Consider the following 25195-nt stretch of genomic DNA (forward strand, 5'->3'; position numbering starts at 1 on the left):
TATTTAGATTTCTGTTATGATGTCCTTTTTGCAAATGAATGCCTACAAATAATCTGATGAGAAACAAACAGCCCAAGAAAAAGACGAGTCTTGGCGCAATTTCTCATTCTACTCATTGACTCTTCAGTTATGCTACAGTACAGTTACTGGCAAAGCCAGTGGGGAGCATGCTGTGAAAGGGATGTAGTACACTGTCAAGGTAGCTTTTTCACTGTTACGGGTTGTATATGTGTATTTCATATATAGAGAGTATGCATTATGCATTTTTATATATATTATGTAATCTGTATAAAATATATACACTTATATACTTATATATATAAAGTTATATGTATGTGTGTGTGAATCAATCCATTCCCATTTTGTTCCTTTTCTGGCTGCCTTCATTCCTTCTCACTCTTTGTTCCTCACTGCCTTTTTTCCTCATGCAGGCGATTTTCTCCCATTTTCCTGTTGTGGGTGTGCAGGTTTCACTTGCCTTGCTAAGGCTGCTGCTGCCTGCACAGCAGTTTGCATGTACTTCTGGGAGTTAGTCTTCAGTGTGCAAACTTGGAGTGAAGATCAAAGATGCTTGTCAGTCCTTCTTGCTGTCCTCTAGAGCATGGTACTCTATCCCCCAGTGGCAGATAGTAGCAGGGCTCTCACTGTTTGGGATTGTTGCTGCTGTTGTGCCTCCAAATGATCAAAGCAGTGCTGTGGTGAATGAAGGGAGGGTAGGTGTCATAAGGGTCTACATAATAAACACATATTTCAGTGGAAAAAATACCCGAGGGAATGTTTTGGTTTTTTTTTTCCTCACACTAGCAGATGAACAAAAACCCTGGAATATTTTATGACTCTGCTTCTGATTAAGTTTTATGACTGTGAGCTAATTCTGGGTTTACACTGCAGCCACAGTATAATCACAAGCTACACTGCAACCACAGTACTTGTGTTTGTAAGATGGAGATCTTTTTCCAAAAAGAAAAAAGATTTCTTAAAAATAGTTTCATTTTCAGTTGCAGGAAGACAAGGAAAGTTGTGTTGGTTGCTGGCTAATGAGAAATTACCTTTACAGCTTTGTGAAATAAGGTGTTTGTCTCTTGTCAGGTTCTTCTTCCAAATAGGAAGGTTTAGGAATAGACCTAATGGAAAGTCCTGACCTCCAGGGAGTCACTGTGAAGGAATGAGGTGTCTCATCAGGAGACCACAAACCCCCCTCCCATGTGCTGTAACGGAGCACTATGTCCGAGTCTTAATGCCCCTGTCACACTAACAGTCTAACTTGCATCCTGTTGCATCTAGTGTTATCTACCAAGGAATGTCCTCTGATTACCTGAGTTGGTAATGGGCAACTTGAAGATTTTAATCAGTGCCAAGTCTAATTTGAAATAGCTATTGATTCACTCAATTTAATTCAACATAGAAATGTTTAATTTTATTTCTCAGTATTTTCTCTGGCAAGGGAAGAAATTCATCTTCAATCTTTTCTGGATGAGTGAGGTTGCAAGTGCTATTCTGCAAATTGCTAAACCGTAATAATTGGATTTTCTTACTGAAATTTAGGTCGAAGTTAACTATTGCATTGTATTTTTGTATTTATATGTGCTTAGGAGCATACATTTTTGATCAGAAGCAAACTCTCATTACAATTTTCCAAGTAGTAATCTTAAACTTGGTGCTGTAGTTTTGTGTTGAATTCTTCAAAGCAAAAACCTTGGCAGGTTTTCCTGGGGTGGCGGAAGCAGCCTCTGAAGAAGTGGTATAGAAGTGTAATCACTCCCTGTGAAAATCGCCTTTATAAAATGTCTGTGAAAATCCTTTAGTGCCTCAGACTCTGTGTTACAGAGCAGCTTTGATTAGCTTTGATTTTTTATTTATTTATTTTTTTTGTGAGACGACTATTTGTTCTTTATGCAATTTAACCCTGAAAAGGGGGGAGAGTAAATTGTTCTATTTTGCGTTGTTCACAGCTAATCCATTTGTCTTGCAATAGAAAGTGTTGTATTAGGGTTTTCTCCATCTCTGAGTCATGGTGGATGGAAGTTATGTAGGAGGTCCTTTGTTGTCAGGTTTATCTGCTTACAGCTTCATACAATTAAAAGCTAATTTATTTTTTAAGGTTTTACTGTGTATATACAGTTATGCATAAGGAATCTGTAAGCCACTCATGAGCAGGTAAACTCAGGGGAAAATCAGTAATTAGTTTAGGCTCGAAAATACTTTGAAATGACAGTTTAGAAATTATTCTACCTTGTTTGAGGGGGGAAAGGGGGGGTGAGGGAGAACTCTCCCGGTGTGACTGCCAGTAGGGAAAGTATATGCAGGTAATTTGTATAATATCGAAGCCAATTCCCAATTGCTAAGTTAGCTAAAGAGTGTTAAGATTAAATAAGGTAATTCTCCAGCAATGAGAAAGAACTGTTTGAGTCAACAGATGGCTTCTAAACTGGATTTGTGAGTCTTTCATCTGTACTTTCATGTGACAAAAGGAACAATTAGAATTTGTTGCCATTTCCCTTTTGCTACTGTGTCTCTCATAGGAGTTGGGCTTTGATTCTGTCCTGGCTTCAGCTCTGGTGCCCTTGTGGTGGCTCGAGCAGGGGCAGAACCTGCTCTAGGAGCATGCCTCAGTTCCCATTAGCTTAGTGAAGCTCAGGAAAGGAGAGGGAGGTCATATTTCCAGATAAGCATAAGTTGGCATTTGCAAAATGTGTCCTCACTGTGGAGCACCTTGGTATATTTGGGGAAATTCCACTTGGAATATCTTCTGTAATCATTTGGTAGCTGGTGTCTCTAAATGCAGCTGTAATGAACTGAAGTAATATACTAGGTTTCTTATTCATTGCTATTGTGCCCATGTGCCTTGGAATCATAGAATCATAGATTCCCAGAATGGTTGGTGTTGAAAGCAACCTTAAAGATTCTCTAGTTTCAGCCCCCCTGCCATAGGTACCCACAACTTTTCTGGGCAACCTTTTTCAGTGTCTCACCACCCTTTATAGTAAGGAGTTTTTTCTTAGTACCTAGTCTACCCTCTTGTCCTATCACTACATGCCCGTGTATAAAGCCCATCTTCAGAGTACCTTGCCTCCTTCCCATTGTATCTTCTCTCAGAGAATCCGTAGGACAACTGTCATGTGGCTTTTCCCCCAGACCTTTGAAAATGGGGGCACGGTGACCAGTCTTAACTGAAGGTTTTGATTTGCACAGCTTGCTTACCTTTTAAAAATGTATGGGGATTTCACATTTTAAAGCATGTCAAGGTTATCCACATTGCAAGGATAAGCGTGTTCCTAGTTTTCCCATAAATGCCCTAAATAATGTAACAATGATAGGTTAAACTTGCAGGTACTTAGTCCTCATGTGGTATGCACTTTAGGAATGTACATAGTATTTAAACAGAAATAATGCATGTTTTAGGTAGATTGATCTTGTATCAGTTCTGCTTTTCCTTCAGCAGCTTATCCCAGGAGCAGCCCGCTATGTACCCACAGGCTGATCTTGACCCTCCCTGGCATCAGAGCCCACCCCGTCTGGTGCCTGTCACTCAATTTTCTGATTTGATAGCGCAAGGCTGTTGAAGCATGAAATTGCTTCCTTCATGTAAAGCTGTCCCCTTGAGCAAGTCAAGGCTCAGGAATGGATTGTTACTGGTATTGCTGCTGTTGGCGCAACCAGTTGTGAGGAACAGAGTTCAGGTTTTATATGTGCCTGTAAGCGAAATGTTGGAATGAGTCTCTAGATTCACCTAAGAGCCTGCAAAACTGTACTCAGCAGCAAGGACATCTAATAATATTTTCTTTACTAAAATAAGAGTCCTTAATGATTAAACCATGTTACACTTTTTTCTTTTTTTTCTTTTTTTTCTTTTTTTTAAAGTGAGACAAGCAAATGCTGTCTCAGCCTCTTAGATAATGCTTCTACAGCCAGATCACAGAATCCTAGACTGGTTGGGTTTGGAAGGGATATTAGAGATCACCTACTTCCAAGCCTCCTGCCACGGGCAGGAGCACCTTCCACTAGACCAGGTTGCTCAAAACCCTATCCATCCTGGCCTTGAACACTGCAAGGGATGGGGCAGCCACAGCTTCTCTGGGCAACCTGTGCCAGGGCCTCACCACCCTCCTAGTGAATAGATTATAAGTGTGAGTTCAACCAGCCATTGGAACAATCTCCCCAGGAAAGTGGTGGACTCTCAAACATTGGGCTCTTTGAAGATCTGTCTGGACAGGGTGCTGGGACATCTAGTCTATATCATACATTGCCAAGTTGGACAGAATGATCCTTGAGGTCCCTTCTAACCTGCGATGCTGTCATTCTGTGACAAGTGCATTTTTGCAGGCAGATGAGCATTGAACAGTCAAAGCAGTAAAGATCCTTGGTTCAGCTTTTATCAGCAGGTACATAGGTAACTTTGGCATGTGCAGGGTATTTCTAAGCAAAAATACAGGCCTGTAAAAAGCATCTGTCCGAGCTCATCCTTGAACTATCACAGCAGCTTTGATTACCACCCAGAAGGACTAGTCCTCTCTACGCTATGTTGTTTTCCATGGATTCAAAGAATCATTTAGGTTGGAAAACACATTTAAGATCCTTGATCTTAAAATGGAGTTTGGGTTTGAAAAACCAGAGGAAGAGTTGATATTCAAGGCTATACCTGAAGCTTTATCAGCTTCAGATAGCTAAAGGTGTGAACGAAGGGTCTGTTCTCCTACGAAGTGCGAACCTATTTATACTCTGTAATGAAACCCCAGAGAACAATTTTCATAAGGTATTTGCACATCCATCATCTGGTGTATATAAAAATTGGTTAGCTATGGAGTATTTTGATACAATAAAATTTAGTAAGGCAATGTTGATGCAATTCCAGCACAGTCTGGTTTCCTGTAAGTGAAATAAATTCCTGTTCAATTATTTTCTGTTTACCTTCCAGTTGGATAAATTTCAGTGTAAAATATGAGATGGTGGAATTGAAATGAATTTCTTACAGCAGAGTTAAAGCTGTGTATATTGAAATCATCATAAAATCTTAGAATGGTTTGGGTTGGAAAAGACCTTAAAGTTCGTCTAGTTTTAAGCCCCCTGGCACAGGCAGGGACATCTACTAAACCAGGGTGCTCAAAGCCCCATCCAACCTGGCCTTGAACACTGCCAGGGATGGGGCAACTACAGCTTCTCTGGGCAGGGCCTCACCACCCTCACAGGGAAGAGCTTCTTCCTGATACCTAATCTAAATCTTGCCTATGTCAGTTTAAAGCCATTCCCCATTGTCCTGTCCCTAATGCCCTTGTAAAAAGCCCCTCTCCAGCTTTCTCGCTGGCTCCTTTAGTCACTGGAAGCTGCTCTAAGGTCTTCCTGGAGCCTTCTCTTCTACAGGCTGAACAAGCCCATCTCTCCCAGCCTGTCTCCATAGGAGAGGTGCTCCAGCCCTCTGCTGCAGCAGAACCTGCTGCAGCAATGTGTTATTTCTGCAGAGAAATGCATTATTTCTCTGAATGGGAGAGGTTGCTCTCCATGGAGCTCCTGGACATGGACTCTTCTGCAGGTCCTTCAGAACCTGGAATTGTATGTGGCTGTGGCAGAGGGGCAACATAACAGATCAAGCTTTAATCCTATTCTGGCAGGGCATTCAAACATTTGGGCAGTCTTTTCATCTGTTCATAATATTGTACCATGCATTTCATTTTCACTGTCAGTTTCCTTAAGTAACTTACAGATTTTATTTAAAGTAGACAGGAGGATACTATTTCAGGCAATAGGATTTCACATAGTACCAGAGTTATCACTTACTCTAGAAATAAATTACTGCTTACTGAGGGTGGTTAGCTTATCGTCCAATGTGTGACTAAAAGCAAACCCAGAACCCAAGGAGGAACAGTGGTGATCTGCACATAGCACAGTTAACAGATTTGAAGTCTGAGTTTCTGAGAATGGAAGTATTCTCTGAATGTGGGTTTTCCATGAAAGTCCTGGCCAAAGGACTGGCTTTGGAGGCATCTGTAAGCATGCTCTGAAAGTTCTGATGGCTGGAGTTGTACCAGTGTGGCATTTGGTTTCTTTTGCAGTACCTGGTGTTTCAAAACCACTTTAGCAAAGAGAGGTGGTGGTTGTGATTGCCATTCTTTATGGGTGGAAACCAGAAATGGTCTTCTGCTACCGCAAATCATTGAATAAGCAGTTGTTTTGCTGGAATATTCTTTTTAAATTCAGTGCACCATTTCTTATGTTCTTAAATCCTGCCGAAGATTAGGCAAAGATGGAAATACTTGAAAGTATTTCTGTGGATACCAGCACTATCCCACTGGACTAATGGGATATACAAGTATGCTCTTAAAAGCCAGGCACAGCAGAGCGCAAGTTACATTTGTTATGTGCCATTAGCACAGAATAAAACAATATGATACGTGTTGGCATGTAATCACTATGCATTGATACGGTTTGGTATCTTATGAGGTACTAGAATAAGATGGTGGCATCTTATTTCAGATGGCATCTTGTTTCAGATCTAGAGGGAGATAAAGAAATGTGCCTGGCTGGCAGCTATGCTGGTGCATAGGGAGAATCTCTTAACCTGAAGGATTTTCAGGCACTGGAACAGGCTGCCTAGGGATGTGGTGGAGTCACCATCCCTGGGGGGATTTAAAGACAACTCAGTGTGGTGCTTGAGGATGCGGTTTAGTGGTGGACTTGGCAGGGTGAGGTTAATGGTTGGACTCGATCTGAAAGTTCTTTTCCAAGCTAAATGATTTTGTTACCCCTCTCTACTACGGTGAGTAATAACTGAGCACCAAGGCTGTGCATGCTGTCTTGCTCTCAGGGCTTACTAACGTGGGGGATGATGAGAAAGAGCAGATTGCAGGCTTTGTACATTTCATTGTAAAAGAGATATGCCTGAATTTCAGCTCTGGCACTACAAAGTTATGATATGATGCTGGAGAAAGATTAAGGGTAATGAGCACAAGTTACACCTGGGGAGATTCCAGTTGGACACAAGGGGAAAAATTTTCACAATGAGAACCACCAGCCATTGGAATAACCTCCCCAGAGAAGTGGTGAACCTCCCCAGCATCGGAAACATGTAAGATCAGATGTGCTGATGTAGTCTAGGTCTGGGCTATCTAGTCTAGGTCATGCTTCGCTTATAAAGGTTGGACCAGAGGATCCTTGAGGCTCCCTTCTAACCTGGTGTTCTGCAATTCTGTGAAATGCTGTGGGTAAACACACAGATAGATGCCCAAGATGCTGATGCTGGTGATTGGTGCTGCTGGGAAATCTCTCAGGCTGTCACTGAGCATTTCTAGAGGGCATCCAGCAGCTCAGGAGCTATTAGACCTCTGGAGAAAAGCTTCCTGAGACAGGAGGGCACGCTGCTGCATGGGGGCAGAGCATTGCAGAGTCCTGGGGCACTTTCTTTACTGAGCCTTGAGCTGTGGCTTTTCATGTAGCAGTTGCTGTGGGATGCTTTAGGGCTTTTGAAAGGGAATGGTTCTTTTGTTGAACAGGCAATCAAGGTCTTTTTTAAAGGTTTCATTGCAGTGGGAGCAGTGTGCTTCAGAAAACATACCTGTACAAAGCAGCTGAGCCACACCAGCCATCCTCTGTGAGGTTTAAATACCAAATAGCCTAGAAGTAGTCTATCATGGCAAGCAATTTCATGGTGTATCTTGCCATATGTTTGTATTGGGAAGGTGGAGGGAGGGGAAAGAAAGATGAAGGATGGTGACAGGCAGTTACTGATGGTGTGGTAGGGGCTACCCTTGTCCAGTCTCTTTATCTGAAACTCTCAATCCTTTCAGGTCATCCTTCCACTTGCTTTTTAGAGAATACTTCTGCGGTGCTAATCAATATCATGAACATTTGGAGTGCTTTGACAGTATTGCATAGCTGAGCTTTGTTGTTGGAGTGCTTTGTTGCTGGGACAGCTTTCAAAATGAAATCCATGAGTTCAGAGGCTTCAAGGCATTGTTAAGACTGTCCAACATCTTCCACTTCCTCACTCCCATTGAAGATGCTTTCACTTGCTGTTGTTGTCATGGGCCAGTATTTAAAAATACTGGTGCTGAAGTTGTCCCAAAAATACTTGAGTTTTCCTCAGCTCGTTTGAGAACTGATAAACGTTTTCCTAAGAATTGGCATGTGAGATCTTATTCCAAATAAGAACACATTTAAACGTATGGGGTTGTTTTAGTACCTGTGATAAACTATTTAAAGGTGAGCTCCTCCATTTTGTGTAAAATTATTCCTCTGAGCTTTCTTCAAAAATAACATGTGTGGATGTGATCCTAAGTTAAGACAGTAAAAGAACTGCAAGGCATGAAGTTCACTGTAAGGTAACCACACCTACGAAAAGATGAATTTATCGATTTAATTTGCTTTGTAACATCTGATGTTTTGGCAGTTTGCTTAACTGCAGTGTTTCCACTTTTAAGAGGCAATTTTGCAGAGGAACTTGCTGCATAATGGTAAATTCATTGCTTTGGCTTACATCAGTCATTTTTGTTCATTACTATGAAATTAGGATTCAGTTTTTCTCATGCTTTGGCACTGCTTGCAGCTTTTTTGACCTTGTACTGTGTCTAAGCACTACAGGATGTAGATTTGAGAGGTAGTGGCTGTGTTGGACCCACGGGTCAGCTGTGGTTGCATTAGCTGCCGTTAGTCAGTAGTGCTCAGGAAACATGATGCACTAAGATCATTGCAGTGGTGAAGTGCAAACAGACAGAAGTAGATGTGTGTCCTGCTCCTTTTTGGAGGCTGATGGACAACTTGTGGGATGTCAGCAGCTTTTCCAAATCACCTTCTGGTGTACTATTCATCTCACAGCTGAGAATTAATGAGGTGGTAGATAATATTTAAGACAATCATATTAGCTGGAAAGAAATACAGCAGCAGGTTGTGAAATGGCATAGCAGGAGTTCAAACTGAGCCAATTTTAAAATGTAAGAATTCAACAGTGAAAGAGACTGGAACTAAGAGGCAAAGCTGAAATAAGTGCAAAAAGAGAAATGACATGTCAGTAGGGCAAAGAAGAAGTGAGGAGCTTGCTTGCATTTCTTTCAGGTGTTATCTTTCTACTGCAAATATTAATGGTTTGTACAATCATAGATACTTTATAATGATGGAAATCATGACTCCAGTGCAATCTGGTATTGCATCAGTATATACAAGAACATTAATTCATCATTAATAGTAAATACCCTCTGGGGAGGAGAGAGACCTTGCTAACCCACAGAGAAGTTAAGGTTTCGTATCTGCATATATGTAGGTTTTTATGTATGTATAGATAAATAAAACTAGGTATAGACATGTTTAGATAAATATATATAAACCTATGTATGTTAGATACCTGAATAGATATACTGCTGCTGCACATGTAGTATTAATCAGAACATAAATATGAATTAAAGCAGAGGCAGAGATGCAGTGTATGACAAAACAGGAGTTTAAGTTAGAACTGGGAATTCTCTCATCCTTTACTTCTGCCACCCTGATGACTGAAGGCTGCAGCATGCACTACTGCTGGTTTCTCAGTCTGTCTGTGCCTGAAATTTGGGATCCCCTCTCGGTATCCTGACCAACAACTCCCCCATTTTGCTTGAGTCCCAGGCTGTTTCATGTTCCCTTTATCCTAGCTTGGCTGTGAACCTTCTCTACAGCACATCTGCCTTCCCTCACTGCATGTAGTAGCGGAGCACATTGGTCTGCCTTTTGGAGAGTGCTTCACAGCAAAAGCACTGGTCCCACCCAGGGTGGTTTCCAGTGCCCTCTTTGCACTAAAGTGTACAGTAAATCTGGTCAGGTAGAGGAATCATACCAATGATCTGTGTTACCAGTCTTTTCTTTATGGGTGTTGATCTTTTGTATTTTCACTAAAGCAAAGCAAGAAAAGGTAATGACTAAATAATCATGAGAATCCCTCAAGTCATATAAACTACAACTGTTTAACACAGTTCCATATGCTCCCAAATCTATCATATAAAAATACTGCATCAGAAACTATATATTTACAGGGGAGACCTAATCATTCTCTCCAACAACCTGAAAGGTTTTATTGGGTATTAGAAAAAATGGCTTCACTGAAAGGGTTGTCCAGCACTGGAACAGCGTGCCCAGAAAAGTGGTGGAGTCACCATCCCTGGGGGTTCTTAAGAGACATGTAGGCATAGCGCTTAGAGATACGGTTTAGTGGCGGGCTTGTCAGTGCTCGGTTAACTGTTGGACTTCATGATCTTAAAGGTATTTTCCAACCTAAATTATTCTGTATAGTAGTTATAGTCTTGTTTTTTCCCTCCAAATATTTTGCTTTCATGCATGATATTTTGGCTTGAATTGCTTCCATGGGAGCTTCTACACAGTTCTGGAAGGGATAAAATCACAGTGCAATCCTTCACGCTCACATAATGTGTACACCAGCCAGTGGAAAGGGTGGTAAATAGGGAGACTATCAGTCTGTTTCCATGTTACTGATCTTGGAAGATGCGTTTTTCCCACATTTAAGCAGCTGTATTTACTTCATGTGTATTCATAAAGTAACATCTGATGACTGTATGAGCGAACCCAGTTTTTCTGGGGAAGTATTTCCAGTGTATGTTGAACAATCAGTATGCATTGTAAATAGTGCAGGGGTGGTGGAGAGGGAGTCCTTGTGTTTGATAGCATGTGATTAGCAGATGACTTATCTATTGCTTCTTCAGTGCATGGTGTATTTTTGAATTAGTAAAAAACGCAACATGAATCACTGTCATAATTTCAGTAGAGGGACATGAAAGGTTTTTATTTTTTGTGCACTTAGAAATACTCGGAAGTGAGCAGAATGTTAGGTTTGGGACTGAAATGCTATTAAAGATGTGCTGCAAGGACAGAATGGGAATAGGCGTGTCCTTCCCCCTTCCCTGTGGTAGGGCACTACAGAGCCCAGATCTCCGAGACATGGGATGCCCGTCTCACAGGATGTGCTCCATTGATACTGAGCTCAGAAGGTGGTCCCTGAGTCGGTACTCTTGGACATAGTGGAGATGAAAGAGTTAACCTGCAGCAGAAAGCTGTATACTTGTTGCTGCACTTGTTGAGGGAAGGAAAGGGAGCAGCCATTGGCAAACAGCCTGTTGGGTCTGGAACAGGGAGGTTTTGGTATACTGGGTGTCTCCCAACCATGCCCTTCTCATGCCAATCTTGTGCTGTCTCCAGCACCTCCCTGGCCATCTGTGTGCTGCATTCATTCCTCACTATGCAGAAAAACCGGCCAAGAGGTGGCACTGGGGCTTCTTACTGAGGTGGTTCTTCAAAGAGTTGTAATGAGCACTGGGTTTGGAGCGTGGCCACATGCAGCCAGGAGCGAAGTGGGGAGCAGGGTACAAATTAGTCACGTTTGGCTGGGTTGTGATTGTTTTCCATTGCACATCTTGTAAATGGCAGTGGGAATTACTTGAAGAGCATGAACGGTGATTATACACCCACCATATGGTTGTATTATTACCAATCTTTGTTGTTTAACTTTTAAAGTTAATCAAATACTCATGAAAATTGCTTTGAGTGAGCTTAGTAAAAACTAATTAATGTCTTGCTTCCACCAGAAAACAAAGGAATGTCGGTAAAAGCATAACCTTACAATCCAGAGCAGTCTCAGCCTCACACCAGTCAGTATTTCAGTCTCTATCTCCTGCTTGCCTCCTTACTTCATTTTCATTGTCTTTAGTAGCTAAACTGGACATGGAAAGTTTCCCATTGAGCAGTGCTGTTGCTGTTTGTTCGGAAATGCTGAAATAGGACCCAGGACAACAGCACATGCTTAAGTGTGTAAATGGAGCACTTTCTGTATTGGTGGGAAATGAATTGGCAGCTTTCTGGCATCTAGTGTGTAACACTTGTGTCAGCAAGGTAAGGAGTCAGCTGTGTTACACACACACTTGTCGGTTAACAAGCTCTTGTCTGTGCACAGTTTGCTGACTCCTGAGCAGTTGCTTTTTAAAAATTTGGTCTTTAATAGAATGGAGTAGGCTGTGTCAGTTGAAAGGTACCTACAACTATAACCTAGTTCAACTGCCTGACCACTTTGGGACTGACCAAGCTAAAGCATGTTGTTAAGGGCATTGTCCAGATGCTTCTTGAACACTGCCAGCCTTGGGGCATTGACCACCTCTCCAGGAAGCCTGTTCCATGGTTTGGCCACCCTCTTGGTGAACACAAACCTCCTCATAGAACCATAGAATCTTGGAATGGTTTGTGTTGAAAGGGACGTTAAAGCTCATCTACTTTCCAACTCAAAGTCCCGTGCAACCTGGCCTTGAACGCTTCCAGGAATGGGGCACTCACAGCTTCTCTGGACAACCTGTGCCAGTACCTCACCACTCTCACAGTGAAGAACTTCTTTATATCTAATCTTCTGTATAACTCATCATGTCCAGTCTGAACCTCCCCTGGCACAGCTTTGAGCCTTCCCAGGCATCCTGTCCCTAGGTCCCAGAGACAACAGACTGACATCTCCTTCTCCAAGTTTACCCCTCAAGAAGCTGCAGAGAGCAATGAAGTTGTCCTTCAGTCACCTTTCCTCTGAACTAGACAATCACAAATCCTCAGAGAATATGTCTTCCAGCCTTGTCACCAGCTTTGTTGTCCTCCTTTAGATGCAGTCAGGGACCTTCGTATGCTTACACAGTGGGGCCCACCACTGCACACAGTGATCTTAGTGAGGCTGCACCAATGATGAGTACAACCAGATCATCGCCTCTTTTGGCCAGCTGGTTATGCTGTTTCATGCACTCAAGGATGCTGATCATGGATTTTTATGTCCACGTTTATGATAATTTAGTTTGTCTGCTGTAAAACATAGGACATGCAGCATGTCTTCTTCCTGGGTGTTCTCAGCTCATCTAGCCCTTCTCTGGGTACTGTAAGATATATTGAAAAATAATAAGAATGATAATTAAAGTCCCGAAGGTCCTGGCAAATATGATGTGATTATAAACATTCTTGTCCTTAATATCTGTTTGCTCTGCAAAATTAGTGTTATAGTACAGACAAGAAAATATCTCTTCCTTCTTGTCTCATTTTACTACTGACATGCTTTTCAGAATATTTTTAAACTTTATGATATGTAGTAGTTATTTTCCAATTTCCAAGACTGTATCTGTTTTAAATGTAATTAAAATGACTGTTGTGAAATATAGGACTGGCAGAGTTTATTCCAGTTTGGTGTATAGTTTGAAGTATGATGTTAAGCTCTGGAAAACAACTCTGAACATAAGAAGTGCTGAGCTTTGCACTACACCCTTTCTGGTTTTAGTCTTTGATATCTGACTTTCAGATTCCAGGGCTGACATGAGACAACTTCTGAGGCAAGGAGACTCTTTACTGTGCCTTGGAAACAAGTACATTCAGAATGTCCTTTTTTTGGACATCTTGTCCTGCTGGGCTCACACTCCTTTGGACGCTTCTGAATCCAAAGAGAGGGTATTGTCAATGCTGATAATTAGTAAAGGATTTTTATTTGTTTGTCTGAACTCTAAATCTAAATTGTGATTGATGGATAGTTGTATCATTAATTAGATTGCAGAAATTGGGAAGGTGGGATGACTTCTAAAACAAACTTCAGTGGTCATTATCAAAACGATGTCAAGACTGGTGTGTGTCTGTGTTTTGTACAACAGGGACCAAAACTAAACACGGTATTCGATGGTAATGAATAACTCACCTATTCAGAGGTTTTAGGGAGGCTTCCAATTTGTGGTGTTACAAAGAAGATGCGCTAAAAAGCCATACATAATTTCTTCTCCATTTACATGCAGTTTAATTTACTGGTATGTGTGCTGCTGCTGAAGAAAGTACGTCCATGCTCACCTGTCCTTTCCTGAACCCAGACCACAGTGGGAAAGGTACAGCCAGAAAATCACACTACAGCAAAATATATATATATAAAAGTGCAAATTATTTCAAGTCACAACAGTTAAGAATCGCTATTAGGTGTATTTAAGTGCCATGACTTGACCTGTCTCAGCAAGTTGATTTAGGCTTTGGTTCTGAAATGTGTCCAAGGCATGGAAGAAACGTGCAGATTTTTAGGTTGTCTCTTGTAATATGCAAATAGCTTTAATTTGCTTGCACAAAATCAGCAGTGTTTGATATCTGTTACTCACTTTGCCATAATTTCTCAATTTTCCAAATGAGATTCTAGACCTCTCAATCTTCCATTCAACAGGCATATAGAATACTGTAGAAAATAGTAATTTTTTTCTCTGTTTAAAAAACCACAGAAAATGGGGAAGTCTCAGGCCTGTGTACTTCAAACCATAGAATTTGGGGTTTCTCACAAGAAAAGACTTATTTAACCTCACTTTAACTGCTAATTACGTGTAATATTAATTGCCCCCTTGTCCTGAGTTTTCTGTTTGTGATGTGAGGATGCATTGATCCAAAGGCTTCTGGAAGCTGATTTGGCATACCAAGTGGGAGCAAGGAGACTGTGAGGCCGAGGCAGCTGGGAATGCAGCAGTGCGACCTTCCTCTGGGTGCTCTGCTATGTTTTCTTAGTAAGAAAGCAGAATTTCAAATCCCCTCTGCCTTCGGGCTGCAGACTGGGAGCTTGCAGAGATCAGTAACTGGTTTGAAATATATCCCACTTACAGGTTTGGAGCCCCTTTCCTAGGCTGTCCTGTTGGTAGAGTTCTTCAGGGATTTTCTTAAAGATTAACCTTCTTTTTCTTCTGTTTGGATTGTGTGGTTTTTTTTTTTTTGCAGGTGCAAGACTAAAGTCTATCCTGATGAACTTCCCAACACAAGTGTGGTTATTGTGTTTCACAATGAAGCCTGGAGCACTCTGCTTCGGACTGTGTACAGTGTGATAAATCGGTCACCGCACCACCTGCTTTCTGAAATCATCCTTGTGGATGATGCCAGCGAGAGAGGTAGGCTCAGGATGAGAAGAGTCCTGTTGCTTGTGTTATTTCAGTGCCACTGCAGGCTTCACCTGTGGAAAGGGTGGTGAAGTCTGACTTCCTTTTGTCATGTTGAAGTGGACCTGTGCCTCTCACCAAGCATCTACGATTGGATTTTAAACCCAGGGTTTAGAAAGAAAACTGTCTACATGTGACATTGCTATTACCTGGGAAAGGAATCACATTGCATTCTGTAAATGGAATCAGTGGAATGATAAATTTTCCTGGAGTAGCCAAATTAATATCATGACAAATGCAACATGTAGGTGCAATGGATCAAGGGACAGAAGGTTCAAGCTAAGCCAGCCTTTATTTCTGTAGCATTAACTTAACTGTAATTACTGTCCTGGATTTCCCTGCTTCAGGAAAAAAGTCAGCTTAATTTTTCTCTGGGCAAGAAGGTGGAGGAGGACTTGAGCCCAGGTAACTACAGTTTTTCCCTAAAAGCAAAGTATTGGATTCCTAAAGGACTGAAATGGTGAAATTCATCAAAAATAGACATGTTTGTATTAACCGTAGACAAATCAATGTGAACATTTTGCACTCCCTGTTGACTGTTGGTTTATTTCAAGGAAACTGATCACAACTCTTTAAAATTTCTGTGATGCTTGGGCAGAGATGCTTGGGCAGATGTGTCTGTGAGCGTGGGCTGTTTTCCATGTGGCTGCCTGGAATAGAGTGTTGGTGCAAACCCCCATAGCTCAGCTGTGACTTCAGAACAACTCTAAATATGTCAAAACGCATTTCCTGTGTAAGGGCAGTGTTTGTGCATGCCTGTCCTTGGAGGGCCGAGCATGACGCATAAACTCAGCAGTTATATTTTGAGTCCTTGGTGCTTGCTGAACCTTACTAAAAATAATACTTTTTTTTCTGGTTCTTTTTGTTTGTTTGTTTGTTTCTTTCTTTGTTTTTGGTGGGGGTTTTTGTTTTATTTTTGGGTTTTGGTGGTTTTTTTTTCCACTTATCTCTGGCAGAGTTTCTGAAAGCCTCGTTAGAGAATTACGTGAAAAATCTGGAAGTCTCCATAAAAATCATTCGGATGGAGCAGAGGTCAGGACTGATCCGTGCACGGCTCCGTGGGGCGGCAGCCTCTAAAGGGCAGGTGATAACATTCCTGGACGCACATTGTGAGTGCACCCTGGGCTGGCTCGAGCCACTGCTGGCCAGGATAAAGGAAGACAGGTAAGGGCAGCTCTCCCCCTCCAGGTGCAGGGATCTGCCTCCTGCCTCCAGGCCAGTCCTTGGTTCCTCTGTTCTGCTAAAAAATAGAAATGAAACAAATCTTTGATCTGAAAATAAAGATTAATTTTTTAATCCTTTTTTAATTTATATGGAAGGTAGAGGGTTTTCTAATATTTGTGTCAAAATCTAATTTCTAAATAGATAGGTGGAAAACTTTTGATTCTTACAGCAGGATTTATGTTGCTGACAGTAAGAATAATAATACCAGTAATGACAGCAACCTGCGCCATTTACTTTCACAAGGTCTGCATGTCCGCCATCCTGATGGCCACCTTTCTCCATTCTTTTTACCAGGCATAACTTTTTGTCTGTGTGACAGTCAATACTCTGAATTTTTTACTCTTTCTTACTACCATGAAAACCTGTTTTGTTTAAGAAAGCACAATTTTTTCCTTACAGGAAAACTGTTGTCTGCCCAATCATCGATGTGATCAGTGATGACACTTTTGAATACATGGCTGGATCTGATATGACTTACGGAGGGTTTAACTGGAAACTGAACTTTCGCTGGTACCCAGTTCCACAGAGGGAGATGGACAGGAGGAAAGGAGACAGGACCTTGCCTGTGAGGTTAGTGAATCAAGAGAACTAAGCTACTTAACTGTATTGTGTAATTGTTTATGTAGATGATAATGCTATATATCTCAGGTTTTGGTGCAGTATCAGAGAACATGTGTCAGAGAACGGCACACTGTTCAGGTAGTGAAGACCAAAATCTGACCTGTGCTTAATGCTGCAATGTAGGTATCAGAGCTGAGAAAAGTCCTTTATGTCTTTTTTTCACCATACAGTAATTGAAAATATTACCTGATTTTTAAGTTCCTTCCCTGTTTTCTGCAAATAGCCTGCTGACCTTGTGTTTACAGATGTTACTGTCTTTTCATAATTTAAGGCAAATACCAGAACATATTTCTGAAATTTAAATTGTTGAACACTAAATCCAAGTATTCGGTTATGATGATTTGCACTTAAAACCTATGCTTTTATTGCCTAGAAAAGAAAATTGATGACTGTGCACACTGAGTCAAAAGTGATCTAAGAGTATGTCCTGAATTCCCGTGATCATTCCTGACCTCTTTCATTTAATTGCTTAAACCACAGACTGTAACAAAACCTCTATAAAAACTTTAAATGAAGCTGAAACAGAACAAATTGAATAAATTACTTGCAGTGGGTTATTTGCTGAGCTCTAATAGCTTCTGTGGTCTTCATGAAAAGTTTGTTTGTTTTTTTTAATAAAATGTATGTAATGGTTTCTGAGTGAGAGACATGATGAAGTGAACAGAATTCCAGTCCTGCATACCCCCCAGTTGTACACAGCAGGCAGATAAAAGGGGGATCTCAGGGAGCAACAGTCACAGCGCAGGTTTGTGACACACTTCCAGGTAAGGCAGTGGGTTGGTCAAGAAAACCCTTTCAGAATTGCTTATGCCAGAAAATGGGCAAAATCTTTCATTGCTTGTCCTTCAAAGTGTGGAGTGACAGAATCATGGAATCACAGAACGGTTTCGGTTAGAAGGGATCTGAAAGATCACTTAGTTCCAACCCCCCTGCCACAGGCAGGGACACCTTCCACTAGACCAGGTTTTTCCAAGCCCCATCCAACCTGGCCTTGAACACTGCGAGGGAAGGGGCAGCCACAGCTTCTCTGGGCAACCTGTGCCAGGGCCTCACCACTCTCACAGGGAAGAATTTTTTCCTAATATCTAATCTGAATCCACCATCAGTCAGTTTAAAGCTATTCCCCCTGTCCTGTTCCTACAGGCCCTTTTAAAAAGTCTGTGGAAAGGACCAAATTTTTTAGATTTTATTTTTAGGCAGTGATCTTGGGAAACATGAGCAGGGTCCCAAGGAGCAGACCCTGTTGTTAGCAGAGGGGTGATGAAGCTATTTTTGAGTTGAGAGAACTGTTTTTCTCATGATCTAGAATGTTACCACTCAGCTGTGAAGTCTGCCAGCAGCTATTTCATTAGCACTCAGGTGTGTGTTAAAATTGGTAGAGTTAATTACCCTAACGAGCTGCAGAGCCTCATGCAGTGCTCCTGCTGTGCCACTCCCTGGGCTCTGTTTATCCTGTCTCTCCTGTGAAAAAAATTCACAGACATAGGGAGTTCTCAAAGAAATGCAATTCTCCTATCTTGAAATGGAGTAGTACTTAAAGTTAATCCAGAATCAGGTGCGTGACTGACTCCTAAAACTATGAAAACAAAAAACAGCATATTTTTTCCCCCTCAATTTTTTTTTTGTCCCTCCATCAGCTTTCAGATGGTAATCACCTGGGCTTCTGGGGATTCTCCTGGTGAGATGGGTGTTAGTGAGCAGGGTATGGGTGAAGAAGACAGAGGTTAATGCCAAGTGCTGCATGTCCCAGAAATATCTCTTAGACAAGTGTTTTAGAGTGAATAGCTGAGCTGTGGTGTGCAATTGTGCTAGCTTCAGACCAAAGTGTCAGCTCTTAGACATAGAGATGCTCTCTCTGACCACATGGTAAAGGCATTTCAGCCTCTTCAGTGTCAGAAGAAAGTGCTCCCTGTTTCATTTTCCCTTTTACCCAATGGGAAGAGAATCAGCAAAGCAAGTGATCTGTGGAGCTGCTTGGGGATAACAGCCTTCCTGTAGGAAACAACATTTAATAAGTCATAAGCTGTGTTCAGCACCAGCTGGTATTTCCAAATGCTTATCAAGCGCAGTCCAAGAGTCTGCTGCACTACATCAGTCCTGAGGTGTCACAAATTCTGCAAGTGTATTTCAGCTAAGTTGAGAATGGTTTTGGCAGCTGTTGCCACCTGAACATTCAAAAAAATGGGGGAATAAAAATAAAAAAAAGCCTAACCCATACCAAAAATTTAGAAACAAATTGGCAAGTTCATTTTTTAATTCCATGTTGCTTTCCCCATTCTTAAACATTCCTTCAGTCTCATATGGGATGAATGTGTCTTTATTCATATTTTTTCTTTGTAATCATCAATGGAATAGGCATGGAATGCAGCCATCAGTGGGTTAACTGTTTGTGTGCATGCAGTATAACAGCTGCCCTCAAATTCTTTTTTCTAAAATTTCTAATATTTTTTTTTCTAAAAGCCTTCTAAATTCTGCTTTTTGTTGTATTAAAAATCCACGTAACTGACAAAAGCTTTACTCAAAATATTTCTCTTCCATAACAACACTGATAAGTTCCTACCTTTGCTTTTTAGATTTTAAATCATAATGCATACATTTTCAAACTATGAATTATTTTATATACAGTTTATTATTTATGTATGTAATTGTGTTATGGTATAAGCATTTTGGTCGAAAAGGTCAGGATATATAACTGGTAAGAGCTTGCTAGTTAGTAAGCAGAGTCCAGTTAGCACATAGCTGTGACCAGTAACCCCAGTGAAGTTGAAGGTCAAAGGGACTGTAGTCTGGGAATAGGGTGCCTGATTCTTTCTAGTTCGTAGACATGAAACGTTGCTTGCATGTTTACCCAGGGAACAGGAACTGCTAAATTCCTGAGTTATTTGACTCAAATAATCTGCCTTTCTTGGAATCTCTAGATTTAGTGGGAAAAGGTTAATTAATTCAGTGACTCTGATATGAAAACCCCACAACTAATTGTCATGCAGTACAGCTGTGAAGGAGCTTTCTTCTTGACTTCCGTTAGAAAAGTTAAATTGTCATATTTTTAGCAAACAGAATGGCAGGGACTTGTGGGTGCTTGCACACTAATGAGTGATGCCTTGCCCCAGCCAGACTGGGTTCTTATCCGAGATCCATACATATGTGCTGTTCCTGCTCTTCACACACTTGTCCTTGTGACTTTTGCTCCTTTCCCTCTTCTGTTTCTTAAACCCTACTCTTAAAATCCCTTCTCTTGGTTCTTTTTTTCTAGTCCTCTTATCTGGCTTTCTTTCAGGTCAGCTAACACCCCGGTAGCATAACCTTTCCCAGAATATTTTAAAATGGTGACTATTAACTGAGGTTTTGTGAAGGCAGTGAAAGCATTTCTGGGTTACAGGCACTCCCTGTTTAAAGGCAGTAGAGAAGGGTGAGCAGTTCTCATGGTGGGAGCTCTTCTGGGTGCTGGGTCATGCTATCTCCTCCCTGACCCCCTCTCAATGCTCCACATCTTGGGGCAGGAGATAGTAGAAGTCTGTGGCATTTCTTGGGGGCTTTTAAAAGGGTACTTACAATTTTTTTACATGTACATGATCAGAAGCAGAAGTAAGAGCTTTCAGTGCATGAGGTGTCTTCGCTAGGACTGACACTGTAAATTGACAACAGGGAGGGGACATTTAGAAGAAAACCCTGAAGAAAAGGTTGTTCCTGAAGACAGAGGTGTTCAAGACAAACGCTTCATTCTTTGAGGTTTGTTAGAATCAGTGGAAGTGTTTGGTTTTTTTTTCAGGTGTATTTGCAAAATCAGAGAGGAACTGTGGCTTTGAGAGCCATGGGGATTGTAGGGGCTTCCAGGTGTTGCTGTAGGGGAAAATTTCCTACTCTGAGGGTACAGTAAGCCCCAAGGACTCGTGTCCATGGTTATAGTTGTATTTTCTTTTGTTTCAGTAGTCAAGACCATTCATTGATGTTCGGATGCACCTTGGGATTTTATCGCTTCCGTACAGAGTAACTGCTGTGACTTCCACTGTCACTGGAGTCACCTCTGTCTTTGTAAACTTTATAAACAATGAGACCTTGTGAAAATGTGTTATTTTTAAGTGCAAAGCCTGTTTCTGTTACCAAAGGGCTCTCTGGGAGCAAAACCTGGATTTTTGCCCTGTTGCAGAGGTGCAGCTTAAAGCTAAAGCTTCCTGTGGATAGTTGATACAGGTGGATCTGGGAATTAACAGAAACAGGTAGCTCTGGGCAATGCAGTTCCTTCTCAGGTGGGGCCTGGTTCAGTGGTCAGTGTTCATGGGTAATGCCAGCTAAAGCCAGCGGTCTTGCGAAACCTTTAATACTTCTTTTTTTTCCACTTGTACAGCATTTGTACTTTGCAGAACATCCTTCGGCTTTAAGTGAACTCATTTCTCCTCCTATGGTTTTGCCTGTGGCAACAGATAACTTGCCTGCACTGTAAGATTAGTTTACAAACATCTTGTCTTCTTACATCTACAGTATTAAAATCATAAAGTATTTCTGTGCTGGGCATTTACAGTCTCTGCACAGCACATTCCTCTGGATATTTCCATTCTTGTCCTTAGTTTTTTTAAGCTGAAGACACTCCAGGCTAGTATTATAAATACTAAAAAAAAAAATATATATATTCTTTTTTTCTGGAAAATATTTTCACAAGTATAAATTATTTACTGAGAGGAAAAATACAAGATAAAATATTCAGAGCATACTGTATTTATTCTCTTATTATTACAGCTGATTAAACTTAGAGTTGATTACACTTAATACTGTGTGGATGATGTACAGCAGTATTTGAAACCAGTGTAAAATTCCTATTCTAAGGTATGTAGATAGCATTAGTGGTGTTGCTGTTACGACTGCTGGACCCTGTTGAGCAGGTGCCAGGATGGGGAGCTTGGAGGATGCAGGATGAGGTGGTGGTACAGAGCCTTAGGAAGCTCACAGGCTGGGGGGACCTGGCCTGAGCATCCCCTTGGAGCTGCTCCACACCAGCCCCTTCTTGTTTTTCCTGCCCAGCCCAGCATGCTGGACTGCATTTGGGGGATTGGAGGGATGCAGCAGACCCGGGATTACTGCCATGCTTCATGTTCTGCAGCCCCTCTTAGAATAGTCAAAGATGCAGGTACATGACCAGGAATCCTGCCTGCTGCTAATAATTGTAGAAATGAGAAACAGACGTTATCTCCAAACTAAAATTGAAAGTCGGTTTGAATGTTGATTAGAGTTAATCGTAACACATTACTGGAGTTGTTATTATAACTTCACATAGGCAAAATATAGGTAGGAGGCACAAAGCTGAGAAAAAACCTGTAGGAACCATTACTCTAATACTACTATTTCAGCTGTTTTCACAGTGCAGATCTGTTTGTGCAACATAAAATTTACACAACAGAGAAAAGTCCTGCCTGCTGCATTTCAGTTGTCTGAGAATCTGCAGCCTACATTAGTGCATAGTTACTTATGTTTTACAGCATTAAACACAGCACTTCCAATTTCAGTTAGTGAGTTATTAGGGAAACACTGGTTTTCATGAACAGTTGCTGATGACATTTCGGAGGAATCCAGATCTGTGTGTAAAATTCAGTTGCATCCTTCAAAAATTGATTATGCCTGAATCTTTGTGAAACGGAAAATTTTGTATCATTCAAGCACAGACTGTTTTCCTTCAGGGGAAGAAATGAAAGGATGAGGAAGGAGAGGAGGCAGAGTATCATAGAATCATCATGGAGTCACAGAATAGTTTGGGTTGGAAGCAACGTTAAAGCTCATCCAGTTCCAACCCCCTGCCACAGGCAGGGACACCTTCCACTAGACCAAGTTGCTCAAAGCCCCATCCAACCTGGCCTTGAACACTGCCAGGGATGCGGCAGCCACAGCTTCTCTGGGCACCCTGTGCCAGGGCCTCACCACCCTCACAGGGGCGAACTTCTTCCTAATTACCTAATCCAAATCTCCCCTCTGTCAGTTTAAAGCCATTCCCTCTTGTCCTGTCCTTACTTACCCTTGTAAAAAGTGCCCCTGCAGCTTGCTTCTTGACCACTTTATGCACTGGAAGCTGCTCTATGGTCTCCCCAGAGCCACCTCCTTCAGGCTGAACAAGCCCAGCTCTCTCAGCCTGTCTCCATAGAAGTGCTCCAGCAGCTCCACATCCTTCTTATGCTGGGGGCACAAGAGCTGGACATGTCAATGCAGTTGTGGTCTCACCAGAGCAGAGCAGAGGGGGAGAATCCCTTCCTTGACCTGCTGGTCATGATGCTCGTAATCCAGTCTTGGGTGAGGTTTCTATTGCAGGCAGAGAAGTGGGGATGATTTTGTTAATTTGAAACCAGTGACACTCCTCATTTCAGTAAGGTTAGTGGGGACAGGAAATCAGTGCAGGCAGGAGGTGAGGTAAGTGCGTGCAGCGCTGGGCACAGGCTCACTCAGAATGTTTGTGAATTGCTGAGAGTCCTAAGGGGACTTGGCCAGTTCTGAGGGAGTGAGTAAACCATGTACTGCCACAGCTTTTGGTATCAGTGTGAATAGTTTTGCATAGGCCTATAGAGTTTCTGGGTAATCAATAAGAGAAATTTATTTTAGATGTAATATTTTTGCATTGATACCCATCTGGCACAAAACCATTTCAATTAAAAAAGATTTAAAGAGTCAGCTCTCTTTTATGTTTCCTGTACAAGGTGGTATTTAACCGTCATGATCCCAATCAGGTAGAGAGTCACACCACCTGGCCATTCCCATCTGCTCAGTTTGGTTGCATGTTCTCAGCGTAGCTTTGGGGACATCCGTATTACTTGTGGCAGAAACCCAGCAAGGCTGAGGGCAGTAAAGTGGCTTTGAAACCTGGGAAGGTTTAGCCCTGTCCAAATAACAGACAGTTAATTAACAGAGCATTTCCAGTGCTGAGAGCACAGGGAGAAAAATAGAAATGAAGTGTTAGCAAACTCAGGGTCCTGTATTATTTCATTGCTAAGTCATGTTGTTTTTTTTTTTTTCTGGGAGCAATGATAGCTCTTGCAGAAGAGGAAATAATTTCACAGCTGGCAAATTACCTGGATTTGCTGTGTTCAAGAGTAAGTGAGCACTAATTACTACCACGTTGGGAAAAACTTTGTGCAGCACAGCACCATCCCCAACCATCCCTGAATGACTGCTCTCTGTGACTAGGGTCTTGGAGACCTTACAACACCCACACTAACCCAAGACTTGAACTCTGTGGTTGTGTGTGCAAATAGGGGAGTACTTGACCTAATTCCTCTTGCATATAGGACATACAAAATCTACCAAAGGAAGATCTGGGAACTGCCCAAGTGATTCAGGTTCTGCTATGGATGGGAATGCACATGGAGACTCTCTTTTAGCTTTTTCCTGCACTGCACGTGAAAAGTTTTGTTCCTGTTTACTTGCTTTCTGGAAAAATTGTAGCACTTTATTTTATAACACTGTTTGTATGAGGCTGTCTCCAAATGCAGGAGCTCCTGCAGAAGCTGAGCTTTAGACGGGCAGAAGTACTGATGCTGGAGATGCTGCCTTGCACAGATTCAGGTGCCTAATCTGACCACGGAACAGCAGATATTCCTAGCAGTGTTTGCAAGCAGTTTATTAAATATCTGAATGAATGAGTTGATTTTTGTGACTGAATCTTTGAGATACAGACAGTAGTTACTGTATGTTGATGTGCAGTTGTATGCGTTGAGCTAGCATTATATTATGCATACTCAAAATTCAGTCTTGCCCACTTTCATAAAATCACAAAATGGTTTGTGTTGGAAGGGACCTTAACGATCACCCAGTTCCAGCCCCCTGCCAAAGGCAGGGACATCTTCCTAGACACTAGACCAGGCTGCTCAACGCTCCGTCCAACCTGGCCTTGAGCACTGCCAGGGATGCGGCAGCCACAGCTTCTCTGAGCAACCTGTGCCAGGGCCTCACCACCCTCACAGGGAGGAACTTCTTCCTACTATCTAAATCTCCCCTCTGTCAGTTTAAAGCCATTTCCCCTTGTCCTTTCCCTACCTACCCTTGTAAAAAGCCCCTCTACAGCTCTCTTCTTGACCGCTTTATGCACTGGAAGCTGCTCTAAGGTCTCCCTAGAGCCTTCTCTTCTCCAAGCTGAACAAGCCCAGCTCTCTCAGCCTGTCTCCATAGGATAGGTGCTGCAGCCTTTGGGGCATCTCTGTGGCCTCCTCTGGACTTGCTCCAACAGGCCCATGTCCTTCTTATGTTGGGGGCCCCAGAGCTAGACCCAGAATTGGAGGTGTGGTCTCACAAAGAGTGGATCAGAGGGGGAGAATCACCTCTCTCGACCTGCTGGCCATGCTGCTGGTGGTGCAGCCCAGGACGTGGTTGGCTTTCTGGGCTGCAAGGTTACACACAGCTAGATCATGATGAGCTTCTCATTGATCAACACCCAAGTCTTTCTCCTC

The 25195-nt window shown here is 42.0% G+C and overlaps 1 protein-coding gene across 4 annotated transcripts in view; it reads left to right on the forward strand.

The window, feature by feature from the left end:
- Window positions 1-25195, forward strand: part of GALNT13 (polypeptide N-acetylgalactosaminyltransferase 13) — a 142012-nt gene that overhangs the window by 65620 nt on the left and 51197 nt on the right. For all 4 annotated transcript variants that reach the window (XM_061363779.1, XM_061363778.1, XM_061363780.1 and 1 more), the window contains exons 5-7: window positions 14716-14882; window positions 15887-16094; window positions 16554-16724. In XM_061363779.1, the coding sequence (XP_061219763.1) occupies window positions 14716-14882; window positions 15887-16094; window positions 16554-16724 (546 nt within the window). The remainder of the gene's footprint in view (window positions 1-14715; window positions 14883-15886; window positions 16095-16553; window positions 16725-25195) is intronic.

The sequence above is a fragment of the Neopsephotus bourkii genome, unplaced genomic scaffold (assembly GCF_033783945.1).
Source record: "Neopsephotus bourkii isolate Nb327-2 ecotype Australia unplaced genomic scaffold, CSIRO-AGI_Nbou_v1 NB_1181, whole genome shotgun sequence".
Taxonomy (NCBI): Eukaryota; Metazoa; Chordata; class Aves; order Psittaciformes; family Psittacidae; genus Neopsephotus; species Neopsephotus bourkii.